This window comes from Pantherophis guttatus, chromosome 7 (genome assembly GCF_059756535.1).
Source record: "Pantherophis guttatus breed Tessera chromosome 7, ASM5975653v1, whole genome shotgun sequence".
Lineage (NCBI taxonomy): Eukaryota > Metazoa > Chordata > Lepidosauria > Squamata > Colubridae > Pantherophis > Pantherophis guttatus.
This window is the reverse complement of record NC_142069.1, coordinates 44468968-44482660: the sequence shown is the minus strand read 5'-3', so window position 1 is coordinate 44482660 and position 13693 is coordinate 44468968. Positions and strand designations below refer to the sequence as shown.

The 13693-nt window shown below is 39.3% G+C and overlaps 2 protein-coding genes across 3 annotated transcripts in view; one reads left to right on the top strand and one right to left on the bottom strand.

Annotated features, from left to right (window-relative positions):
* Positions 1-4073, bottom strand: part of OSBPL8 (oxysterol binding protein like 8) — a 125946-nt gene extending 121873 nt beyond the window's left edge. Inside the window, exon 1 of one of the 2 annotated variants that reach the window (XM_087874084.1) lies at positions 3934-4073. The gene's annotated coding sequence lies outside the window, so the exon portion shown is untranslated. Of the gene's footprint in view, positions 1-3461; positions 3772-3933 lie in introns of those variants that run through there. The other variant, XM_034402741.3, reaches the window with a different exon arrangement.
* ZDHHC17 (zDHHC palmitoyltransferase 17) overlaps positions 3903-13693 on the top strand; it is a 55517-nt gene continuing 45726 nt past the window's right edge. The window contains exon 1 of the mRNA XM_060694649.2: positions 3903-4029. Within this exon, the coding sequence (XP_060550632.1) occupies positions 3967-4029 (63 nt within the window). The 5' untranslated portion in view covers positions 3903-3966. The remainder of the gene's footprint in view (positions 4030-13693) is intronic.

Here is a 13693-nt window from a genome sequence, read left to right as displayed (position 1 = left end):
GGGAGGTATTTGATAATTCCTACTATGCAGTTGTTGAAACAAGCCGCTTTTTAGATCTCAATCTCCTCAAATCTGAAAAAAAAATCCAACAAAAATATTGTGGCACTTTATTTGCTAATATAATTTTCTTTTGTACAGGTTTTCGGTTACTAAAACTTCTTTCTGGAAAAATAATATTTTGGGGCAGGGTAGGGAAAGTAATATCAAGAGAGATGAAAGGAAGAAATACTGGAGATGCAAATAATGCTAACTTCCTAAAAATAATGGCCATTCACAAAACAGTCACTTGGTATGAGACACAGACTGGGTTCAAAGGTTATCTATTCTTTTCTGACAAGCCATCTATATGTTGTGAATCGGTCAATTGTGATTTGTAACCCTAACCCAATGAGCTCAAAGATGACTGATTCCTAATCAATAATCAAAGGCATGTAAGGTTGCCGCCAAATGTATGGAAGAATAAAAATAAATGAATCAGATTTTGAAGTATTTGTAAACAATTTTATAAAGAGAATAAGTACATAGTAAAAACAAACAGATGACAAAGCTGAATTCTACTTTACAGAAATTCAGTTCATTACACCTCTCCATAGCTTTATTTTGCATTCATTATATACATATACATTACATATACATGTATATGTAAATGTTATGTATATGTATATATATATATACACACACATTATATATAGGGAGAGATTTGATCCACATTCTTTCTTTCTACATAATCAAAAACATACATGTCCAAATCATTCTAGTCACTTATTTTTTCTTGCATACCTTCACATTTGATCTCATTGTCTCTCTTTCTGATTGATCTCACACAATTCTTAACTGCTTTATTCTCACTTCATTCATTATGTTTCTTCTGACATATTTAGCACTCTGTATCATAGACAAGCGGTCAGCTGTATGCTGTCAGAAGTCTCTTGATAAATTGGACTAGAAACAAGGCATTCAAGAACACAGAACTCTCATAAGCATCTGTATTATACAAAAGGCAGCGAAGCCATTATGAAAGAATTCCAGTAACCGCAATATGTCAAATGCAGACACTGTTTATACTATACTGACAATCTGACCATTAAAAATTAGTTATACTATTTCCTACTATTTTAAGAAAGAAAATATGCAAAAATTGTATGATTGCTTGAAAATAGGATTAATACTGTGTCAGGGTAATGATGATTTAATAGCTGACCAGCTGCTGTAATGTTGACGCTGTAATGATGATGCAATGGTAGCAATGAGTCAGCAGTGTCATTTGACTGCTATCGCTCTAAGAGGCTGTAATATAAGAGGCCCTGTGAGGGTGTATCTCTTGCAGTGTGTGCTTCCCTGCTGTAGTTGATGATTAATTGCCTGACTTTGCCTAGTATCTGTAGGTATATATTCCTTGTAGATAAACCATTATTTGAAAGACAAACCTCTATTTATTGTATTTTGCTCCTGGGTTGTCTCAAAATAGTCACACTGGGTGCACTCTGACATACTTTATTAATCCTATTAATAAAGAGGAGAGAGAACAATACCAATTCCCTGATATATGTAGATACCATTATACAGCTATTTTTAATGGCTGTATAATGGTATTTTTAATAGCTGTATTATGAGGATAGTTTATATGAACCCCACCTGGGATTGGTTGCTGAGCTGCTGCCCAACTGTCTCTCACACAGCTATGCACTGAGGGATCCCCCCCACACACACACATACACACAGCCTGGTTTCAAATTTATCTTTTTTTTGCCTCTCAAATATTTCCATTCCTATTTTAGGAGTCTTGCTACAGACAGCCATACAGAGACTGGTTCTCCTTTAAAAGTACTGCTCTCCTTTTATTAATAAATAAAATTGATTTCCCACATCCTGTTTGGTTGGAAAGAATAAGACGACATTGGAATTCTTTCCAGTCCTTAATAATAGCATTACTGGAAGGAAGCAAGAGGAAGCATACAACAATAACATTCTGTACTGCTGCTCAGGTGCCTCTCTTGCACTGATGAGGTGGGTTTTCCCCCCTTTTTTACAGCACCTGGATAAATGGACTAAATTCTAAGCCTTTTATTTTTCTCTCTAATAATTAATTGGAGTGAAAACACAGAATATGTCATTCCTCCCCCCAAACCACTTGACATTTAGACAATTAGACAACCTTTTATCTGGGATAAAGGACTATAAGGACTCCTGCCTTGGGGAGGGGGTTAGATTAAAAGACCTCCAAGGTCCCTTCCAACCCTATGATTCTATGAATATTATCACCTTTTCCCATTACAGAACCAGGAAGAGAGATGGAATTTAGAATGTATTAGAGCCATTTCTAGCTATTTCCCAACAGACTCTCCTATAGGATGCTTTGGGAGATTTTGTTCTAAAATACTCTTCTCTATTGTTCCCCACTGCACCTGGATCGTTTTTTAACTTAATCTTTCTTTTGTTGGCTTCTCACACTACAGTACACCAAATATGATCCCATTCTGTATCAAAAGACATGAAGAAGCAATCAAGATATACCAAGCTACCTTTACATCAGCGCTGTCAAACTCCCAGCCCATGGGCCAGATGGGTCACGCTGTGGCCATGCCCATTACCAGTTTAGTGAAGGGGGAAAAGTCCTGATACATCATGTGATGCCACCATGACATGAATTTGACACTCTTGCTTTACATAATTTGTATGCAATTTTATATTGGGTTGGAAAGAGTAGAACAAACTGCAACTATAGGACTATTTCTAACATCTAAAAGCAGGAACTTAACCTGCCTTTCTTTCTTCCTCAGCATATATAGTCAGTTAATATAACAGTATATCTATTGACTGTCAATACTTGCCTTCCATAGTCCTAGACATATTTATAATTCTGTCTCTAACATCTTTTCCAAGTCTAGGACTCTCTGAGCTACCTTCAGGCTTTTCAATTCTCCCCTCCCTTTTGACTATAAATTGGGAGGAGACATCCTCCAGGACTCTGCTTTGATTAGCAGTTCCATTACAAAATCATCCAAACTTAATATCAGCATTGGGGTAATACATCTGATTTATTACATATTATTGACTAGATTTTAAGAAACCTCCTAAAAATTTATCATATTGAAAATTAACAAATTATTAATGTTGGAGTAGTGCTTTCCCTAGCCTTACATAAATTATACTCTAAATCCAGCTCCTCACCCCATCAGTGATGTACAAAAAGAGCAAAACAATGAAAAACTAGATTAAAATGTGGAGTCCTAATTCTGCATTCAAGAGGCTTTTGTGCCACACATTAAGCTAATTTAAGCTTGCTTGCTTGTTTGTAACAAGTTGTGGGCATCCAGAGCTCATAGTTTGTGAAGTATGGTTTATAGCTTCATTTATAATGCAAACCGTATGAATTTTGGCTATCACAATTCATACTGGGTTATGTGAACACAGCCAGAGTACGAGTTTGGGTCGCGTGTATCTGAAGCATCCTAACTCACTTTTCAGCAATGTCGTTTCTCCATTCGGGATTGTACCCAGCTCGAATCCGTCAGTGTCCTGTTCCCGTCCTGCACACTGAGAGGAGTTGGAGAAAACGGCCCGAATTGATAGATAGGGAAGGATAACCCGAGTTTGGCCCGGATGATCATCTATCTCTTTCCTTCTCCCCCAACTTCCTAGCACTCGATCAGTTGGGATCAAGATAAAAGCATTTATGTGCGCAAATACATCGGTCCCGTACGCTCCGCAGAAGTGGCCTGGGGATTTTGTGATGGCTGTAAGGGGCTCCGATTTCAGTCGCTCATCCAATCCGCGGCTCGCCTTCCTCCCCTCTCCCCCCCCCCCACTTCCAGCCGGGCTGGCGCTGCCCACCCCAACCCCTCCCCTCCCTCCCCTCCCCTCGCGCGCACAGAGAGAGAAAGAGAGAGAGAGAGAGGAGAGAGAGAGAGAGGTCGTGAGGGAGCGCGTTACCCGGCATGCAGCAGGCAGTGCGTTCGCACCAAGATGGCGGCGCCTCTAAATGAGTACGAAAAAGAAGCAGGCTGCGTTCCTATTTTGCACTCGGAGGTGAGGCCCTGTGGGTTTTCGGCTGTTTTACAGCCCCAGCTGAGAAAGAAGGATCCGGTCGAGCAAAGGACGGGGGAGGAGCAGACACTGGTGACTGCCACCGCCTTCCTTGACACTCCCTTCTCTGGCGGGGGCGGAGGATGGCCCTGAGGCACAGGAGGGATTGAAAGGGAGAGGGAGAGAGAGAGAGAGAGAGAGAGAGAAGCGGGCGGGATCCTTGCTGGGTTGTGAGCTGAAGGGAAGTGGGTGTAGAAACCGTTGTCCCATGTAGACAGGTTGAGGAGAGAGATTTTGTTTCCAGCTGTTCCCCTTTTTATTCCATGTAGAAGTGAAAGGAAGTTGGTTGAGGTGGCTATTCTAAGCTTGCGTTTCCCCGGAGTTCCCTTTTTCCTTGGTGTCCAAAAGTGTGAAAGCGCCTCTATTACCCCAGAGGTGTACATGGGGCACTTATTGATGGGTTTGTGCCGTATCTGTTGTGCTCTTGGAGGTTTTCAGATTCTGAAACACTCTCATCTTAACTAGCATTAGGTACAGTTATATGCTCGGTATATCTTTGTTTAGTTTATTGCCTAGAAAAAGACTTCAACTTTTCTGATCGTTCTAGCAGGGAGTTACACAATTTACCACATCCTGAGGGTTTCACAGTTTTAATTTCTGTGTCTGAAAAATGCAGAAGTTCTTCTTTAAAAAACATTCTCTGATTTCATAGGATTATTGATCTACTTTCTTATAATATTACACATACAGATGAGGCCTGATGGTGGTATGTCTTGATCTATGTTATTTATAAATATGATTTAAAGTATATAGCAATAAATATTATTTGATGGATCTTTATCTAGAAATTAGACAAACTTACTTGTTTCTCCAAAATCAGTTACTGGGAAACAGTGACCATTTTATCCTGTATATTTTTGGTTAGAAAGGTGATTATACAATGAGTACCTAATGGATGATATTTTACGTTACCTGTATTTGGTACACCGGTTGCCTGCAGATACACTTAAAATAATAAAAATCTCAGAAAAGTATTTTTCTTTTTCTTCTAGAAAATCATATGTCATATACAATTAAAACATCTGCTCTTCATTGCATCATAGAAGTTAGCCCCATTCCTTCCAATATTGAAACCTATGGCTTGGGCTAACAAAACATTGTAATAGTTTTTGCATTAGTATTTAGAAGAATCTTCACTATTAAGTTAATCTGAAACTTGATTTTAGCTTTTACAATATGGTAAATGTCTGGAAGACTATTTTGTTGTTCTTTTTAGCCCCCCACCCGCCCGCCCGCTTTGAAGAACATGCTTCTACCATTAAAATGATATTCCGTCTCTGTGCCAAATATCAAGGAGTATTTGTGGAATATATATATTTCTTCATCAATAGTTTCAAGTTTCATTCAAGACAATAATTTAAATTTGGAAATCTTATTTTGCAGCTTGCAATTCTCTATCTTGAATAAGTTTTATGGCATTCAATCACTTATTTCTGAGAATGCTTATACAAAACTCTATTGTCTGTCAGTGAAAATAGTGCAGTCCAATGGACAGTGGACACACTTTAATCATACTGTAATGACAATATACACAATAATTCCATAATAATAACAAGTTTAAAAAACTATAAGTTATATTTTATATTGTTAGAATATAGCAATTCTGTTCACTAATATACAGGAATTATGGAATAGAAGAGATTGTCTTGAATACTTAAGTATTTATTAGTTCAATTTATATGCCGCCCTCCTCCGACTCAGGGCGGCTTACAATGCACTTATAGCAATAGCTTCATTCTTTCGTATATACCTGCTTATTAGGGCTTTTGCCCCCCCATAAGCTGTGTTTCTACGAAGTCAGCTTATTGCCCCCACAATCCGGGTCCTCAATTTACCTAACTCGGAAGGATGGAAGGCTGAGTCAACCTTGAGCCTGGTGAGATTTGAACTCGCACTAATTTCAGGCAGCTGGCAACTAAGTGCTACATAACAGCACTTAGTCCACTGCACCACCAAGGCACTTAGTTCAGGTGTTGTGAAAATGTAGAGATATTTGGAATATGGTAGGAATATTATTTTTTCCACAAATCAGAAATTTTTATAATTGTGTCCTAATGCCACCGAGATCCAGAAGGAGTCAACTGACTTTTAACATTGAGACATATTGCCCAGCACACATCTCTACATCACAATTTCATAGTATTCTGCATTCTGTAAGTTTTAGTGACATCACGAGTAATTGCTTGTTACAATGAGCCTTCAGGGGTCAATTTCCATATGCTAGAGATGGCTACAGTTGTGAGTCCTAATTTACAAAAGGAAGAAAAATAATGTAATTCAATGGAAGGATTATAAAGAGGCTATAAACCGACAACAAACATTTGTAGGACAATTTATGCCTGATTTGCAGTTTATGAATGCTGTGCTAGATAACAAGTTGATAGATTACCACTTACGAACAATCTATTTTTAAAAAAAATACTAATTGCTTGGAATTAGATAATTGTTATTTCAATAAGCATGAATGCTAGATATTACATATCAAAATATATAAATAAATAAATATATACAGACACTCCCACACATACAGTGGTACCTTGGTGACTCATAATTAATTGGTTCCATGAGTACCAAAAATAGTGAGTACCAAACAAATTTTTCCCCTAAGGGATAATGTAGTGAGTCAACCAACACCAACAAATTCTAGCTTGTGCATTGAGTACCAAACAAATGATGAGGACCAGGACAAAAATTCCACATCAAAATGTGTTGAGTATCAAATTTAGTGAGTTTCAAAGCAGTTGAGTACCAACGTACCACTGTATGGTGGTCTGTTTTCATTTTTATATAATTTATATCATGAATATTGATGTTTTTAATATTTAAAATAAGTGAATTCTGCATTATGAATTTGAACACGTTTCTTCAAGCTAAAAACAGGGTTTGGATAAAAGACTGTGGTCATATAACTGTTCACCTTATTGGTATATAAAAATTGTATCATAATGGCAAATAAGAAAGATTAATATGTGAGTTAAAAGTTATACTGAATAAGTTAGTTATGCTAATTAGCTTTCAGGGTCTTAAAACATAAATATTAGTTAATGTTCTGTGCTTTCAAAAATGTTTGCAGTTAGGCTTTAATAAACATATTTGAACACTGTTTATCCCAGTTACTGCAGTTGTTCTTTACAATTCTTTCTCTTTAAAAGAAGTAGCAGCTGATCTTAAGTACAGGATAGTTTGATTTTCAAATTATACATGTACTCCACTTACATTGACTCCATTTTACTGGATAGCTATCCCTTGACCATAACTGAGCCTGGAATTTAGGTCGTCATTGTAGCTGTTAAGCGAAATGCCCAAGGGACCGCTTTGTTCAGTGACCACAATCCCAGTTCCCTCATTGCAGGTCTTCAATTACTGCATGGGGATGCCTCAGAGTGGGAGCCCCTGAGAGGCCCAGCATCCATGGTATGTGGAAACCTGCCCCGGAGCAGTAGGCCTCAGCTGGCTAGACCTACCAGTGAATTATACAGTACTCCATACGGGTTCACTTATTTTCTCTTAACTTCTGCTACTAAGAAGCATACCTGTAGTGTGGAAATCTAGCCAACAAAATGTTTCTGAAGGTAGAAAGAGTTTCCAAACACCATAAAACTGGCACTTGATTCATGATGTTTTTAGGCTCTTTCTACCTCTGGGCAGAAGGGAATTGCAGCTTGGGCTGGAGAAAAGAAGCTCAGATCTTTGAAATCCCAGTTTTTCTCCAGCTCAGCGCTGGAGTTTTCCCCTCCTCTGTGCGCAGAATGGCTGCACATGGCTGGATTTAGAAACAAAATCAATCTCAAAGGCAGCCATACCACTCTCTAACATGATGGCTGAAAAGTCCATGATGAAATCCAAGTTGGATTTTAACGTGGGGCACTTGCAGTACTGATTCCGAATGCCCCATGCTGCAATCGTCCTATGCTAAAATCCCTCTTGGCTTTTGCCATGAACTTTTTAGCCAGCATCTTTAAGAGCAACAGGGCTGCTTGGTGGAGGTATTCCATCCTGGGTTGGGTAAAATTAATCTGGAAGCAGTCCTCCTGTTCTCAAAGAGGCTGGATTAAAAAGGTCCTTTCCAAAATGAGTTCCAATGGACCTTTTTCAGTCAGCCCCCAGGAACCAGGTGGCAGTGACTTGCAACCGTCTCTGCCAGTTCCTTCATTGACTTTCTGGAGAAACATAATCATGGGGCACTTGGCAGCCTGTTATAAGTGTGAACACGTTTCCTAGAGTCCAGATCTCAGTCAAGGGACTATGGGGGAGCAGGGGAAGGCTGCAACTGCCATAATGTTGTGCACAGGTTGTACAACCCTTTGTTCAGCATTGTAATTATTTTGAGCAGTCACTGAATGAATGGTTGTTAAGCAAGGTCTACCTATAAAGGCTTTTGGAGAGGCTTCTTCCAAAAGTGGTTTTTGAGAGAAATACTGTATTAATAACATTTTGTCATTCTTCCTTCTCTGCTTTTAGATGCCTGGAAACTTATATATAAGAACATGTTAAACATCTACCCAGTCAGCTAGGATTCCTAATAATTAAGCTTCCTTTGCCTTCAGCACTTGCTGAAGTACAAGACCATAATTATATATTTTTTTATTCATGGGGGAAATTAATTATTCAGATTTCTGGCAATTTCTTTCCAATCTTGGTTGATCCCCAAAAGCTAGGAAGTGTAAAACCTAGTTTATAATTTGATCAAAGCCAAGAACTGTAGGCTACATTGCACAGTTTAAAAAAAAAACCTTGCAGAAGTCAAAGACAATCTGCTTTTTTATTGCTACCAAAAAACCTTACATGGAGATGACTTTAAAGTCACCAGGAATAGAACTTGATTCAGTGGAGATTACCTTACAGAAATTAAAATCATTTTAAGTTAGGATGTGGTTGTCTCCCTAAGAGGAAAGAATTTGTTAGGTTAAGCTGGCATCTAATCTTAAACAAAAGTAATGATTTTCACAATTTGTATTTTCTTTGACCAAACAAGATCCAGAGTTTTCTGATTGAGATATGAATGTTTCATGGAATAGAAGAAAATGACTAGGCATCTAGCTTGGAGATTTAATTGATAATTTAGATTGGTTAATTGCTGGATTTTTTTACTTTATGACTTATAAAAAAGCCTAAATTGAATAATGTCTGAAGGCTTCACTGTATTGCATTTGAAACATAGTTTTAGCTTTGAAAAGCTTGATGTCAGCAGGTACAGGTACTTAGTTCTTGGGTTACCACAGCAATTGGGATTGGAATTTCCACTGCTAAGTGATATATTCATAAAGTGCGATGTCATGTGACCACATCACTTAGTAAGTGAGGATCTCAAGTCATTAAATGAGGAGATCACATAACCAAGACTTGCAGATTTCCATAAGCAAAGTCTTGGGGGATGCCAACAGGAAGTTACAAGAACTGGTTGGCTCTTGGGCAGGTGCTATGGAGGGCAGCTGGGCAGAGGGGTGTTGCAGCACCATGACAGTGCACCCATGCAGGGGAGTGGGGGTTGTAGCTCTGTGCAAGTGCAATTCAATGACAGAGCTGAGTGCTGCACAAGTATGGTCAGGCATATGCTATGGAGTACAGGTGGGAGGATGCTACGGGCAGGCGTGCACTATGGTCTACAACCGTGATGGCGAACCTATGGCATGCGTGCCAGAGGTGGCACGCAGAGCCCTCTCTGTGGGCACGCGCACAGTTACCAGCTACTCTTCTGGTTTCTGGCGTGTGCATGCACACCAGCCAGCTGGCCTTCCAGTTTCTGGCGTTCTGGCATGTGCGCATTCCAGTTTGGGCACTCGGTGCCAAAAAGGTTAGCCATCACTGGTCTACAATATTGCTAGAATCTCGTAGTTTGTAATGGCTCCTTGGGAGAAAAAGCAGCAGGAGCAATTTAGATGGGTGACTTGTGACTTTCTCTGCTGGCTTCCCCATTGACTTTGTTTGGTAGAAGCTGGCAGGCAAGGTTGCAAATGGTGATAACCTGACTGCAGAGTGCTGCAGCTGTCATAAGAGTGAGCCAGTTGACAAATCCCTGAATTATGATCAGTGTCTGTGTGGGTGTTGTGATGGTCAGAACTTTGGGGACTGGTCATAAGTATCACATGTTCAGCGTCATCAGTACTTCAGATGTTGAGAAAAGAATGGTCATTAACCGAGGACTCTATATGTATCTGCCTCCTTTAGTATAACCCAATTTTTATTATTTCCAGTACACTACTGATGTTCGTGATAACTAGATTTTCCTGAGAAAACTATAATTTTGGTCTTAGAGCAGTTGATTGTAAAATCTTCCTCCTTACAGAATTCCATTCAGGCCTGCAGACTTTTTCTGAGGTCCACCTATGCAGGTGAAATAATTGCTGTATCATCAGCATAAACAATATTGCCAAATACTTGTCACAGAGTTCAGGAGGTTGGAATTCCTTTTTGGTTAAGGCAACTATCATTGAATTCAAATAGATATTAAACCCAGGGGAACTAGAATACTGCTTTTTCGCTCCTTGATAGATTGGAATATCTGCAAGTAGGTGGCCAGCTCTTTCATATCTAACTTGGATGACTGTATTTTCATACAGAGAAGGAAAGCTTCCATCACCAAAGCTTCCATTCCCAAAGGGATGGGAATGGTTATAGATCAGATCTAGTCACCTGGCGTTTATTATTTTGTGTTGCTGTCAGGGAAAAAGGATCACAACTGGGGGCTTTTTCACTTTTCAGTCAATTAATTAGTTTATAAGTCTTTGACTAGGGAGCCTGGTTCCCAAGTAGGGGTGCTATGCTGTGTCGTCAGTGGAGTCTACAAAAACAGCTAGTCCTCAACTTATGAGCAGTCATTTAGCAGCTGTTAAAATTTTCAGCAGACCCCCTCCCCCAAAGCCACTTACGACCTGGTCCCAAAGTTGTCATTTACCATTACAGCTGACTATAGGGATGCTCCACCTATCTACCCCCCATCCTCCCCACCCTATCTCCATAGATTTTGGGTTTACTTCCCACCCCACCAAGCCCCACACTCTCCTCCTAATTTGCTTTCAAAGATTTCTAGAGCTCGGATTACAGAAACATTGAATTGTGGATGCTTAGAAAATGGTGACTATTGGAAAATAGTAATTTTATTGAAAATTATAATTAAAAAGATAAAAATAAGAATATAATAAAGAAATATATAAATATATAAAGAAATGATTTCCTCTTCATCATAATCATTTTGTAACTTACTACCTTCCCTTAAAATGTAACAAAGGAACTCTTTCCTATATCTCTTCTCTTATCTACAGACATATTTTTATATCTTAAAACCTTGTCATTCAATCCTAATCAGCAAAAGATCAGCAGAGATTACTTATCTATTTTAACCTTGATCAAATAAAGCAACTTTATTTTTCTTCCTTTTACATTTAGGAATCTTGATCTAGTCCCTTCAAATGCCACAGAACTTGATTTCTTTTCAGGTTTTTTGGTGCTTCTCACAAAATTCAACAAGTCTACTTTGTAACACCCGTCCTGCGTGAGCTGCACTGGCTCCCGGTGGTCTTCCGGGTGCGCTTCAAGGTTTGGTTACCACCTTTAAAGCGCTCCATGGCTCAGGACCTGGGTACTTGCGGGACCGCCTACTACCACCAATAGCCTCCCACTGGCCGGTACACTCTCATAGAGAGGGGCTCCTCCGGGTGCCGTCCGCCAAACAGTCGACTGGCGGCCCCCAGGGGGAGAGCCTTCTCTGTGGGGGCACCTACTATCTGGAACGAGCTCCCCCCCGGAGATACAGAGGATCCCGGATCTGCGCACCTTCCGCCACGCTCTAAAAACCTTTTTATTTCACCAGGCGGGCCTGGCCTAACTTTCTCCCTCTTTTTAAACATTTTTAATATTTTTTAATATTTTTTAGTATTTTTAATATTCAAAGTTTAAATTTGTTTTAAATTGATTGGGGTTTTAAATTTGTCTGGGCCAAACTATTTAATTCGATTTTATCTCTGCTTTTTAAATTTTGTATGTATGTATTTTATTGTTGGCTGTTCACTGCCCTGAGTCCTTTAGGACGGTGAACTGAGGGCGCCCTGAGGGCGGTATATAAATCAAATAAAAGTAAAAGTAAGTAAAAGTAAATCCAATATGAAGTTTTCCAGATTACTTTTTTGTTTTGTTATTTGTATGTCAGTGCAGCATCTTTTTCTGTATCATTCTTGTAGCCTGTCATTTTAAAATTTACTTTCAGGGCAGTCTCAAACTTTTCTAGTAAAACTTGCTCATCCTCCATAACATCTGTATTTTAAATCTGCAGAGGGAGACACTTTTAAAATTAACTTCTGGATGAATTGTTCAAAAATATCCTTCAATATGCCCAGTGTTAAAATATTTTGCTCCATCTGTACTATGAAGTCAAATTTAAGTGTTCTACTCCTTTATTTGTAATCTTCAGTTTCTTCTGGTTGCCTTCTGGCATCCAGTGTTCAAAGTCTAATCCTGCCATTGTTTTTAAAGATAATTCAAAACAAAAGCATTTTACCATGGGAAGGATTCTTATAGTCAATTCCAAATTCTTATTTCAGATCCATCTGGAATCTTACTCTGCTTGCAACTTTCCAAAGTCAAAATTCTGAGCATCCTTTGGCTGCTTATTCCAAACAATTATTTAAATCCTTAAACTTTTATTTAAGACTTTTATTGTTAAGTATTGAAGAAACACACCAGTTGTTTTCAGACTTATCAATCCAAAAATTCCTAATAGCTGAAAAACAGTTCAAAGGTAATTTCCACAAGTGATTAGAAAAGGAAGTAGTGTCCTTTTGAAGGTGCCAACCTTGGTTTGAGCAAAAAGATGACTATTCGATTGTCTGTCATAACTCTAAATCTGCCAGATACCACTGTCTTACATTTTCTTTTCAAAGAGCAACTGTATGAAGCATTTGTTTTTGATCCCAAGTCCTTTCCTTGTCCAGAGGGGAATTAAGAGCCTGCCTACTTGCTTGGTTCTTCATTCCACTACAGTCATCAGCTTTTTAAAATCTTTTCTTCCCTAGAGGACTGTCAGGGCAACAGAGTTAAATTCTATAGAAATAATAAGGTACCATATTTTTCAGACTATAAGGCACGCTGGAGTATAAGACGCACCAAGATTTCGAAGAGGTAAACAAGAAAAAAAAAGTTTTGCCCTCCCCGGCCCTAGGAGCACTCTGCAGGCCCCCCAAACCTTCTGCACATCCTGTTTTTGCAAAAAATATTTTTTCACAAAAACGGGATGCGCAAAGGGTTTGGGAGGCCTGCAGAGTGCTCCTGGGGCTGGGGAGGGCAAAACACCCCCATTTTGCAAAAAAGTGCCTGGTTTTGCAAAAAATGGGCCTGTTTTTGGCCTCCCAAACCCCCACGGGTCACGTTTTTGCCCTCTCCAGCCCCCAGCAGTACTCTGCAGGCCTCCCAAGCCCTCTGCACATCCCAATTTTGCAAAAAACAGGCCCGTTTTCACCAAAACGGGACACGCGGGATGGAGTTTCTGGAGGCCAAAAATGGCTGTATTCGGTGTATAAGACACACCAACATTTCCACCTTCTTTTTTGGGGGGGGGAGAGAAGTGCGACTTATACTCCGAAAACTATGGTTTATAAATAAACTTTTTTCTTTT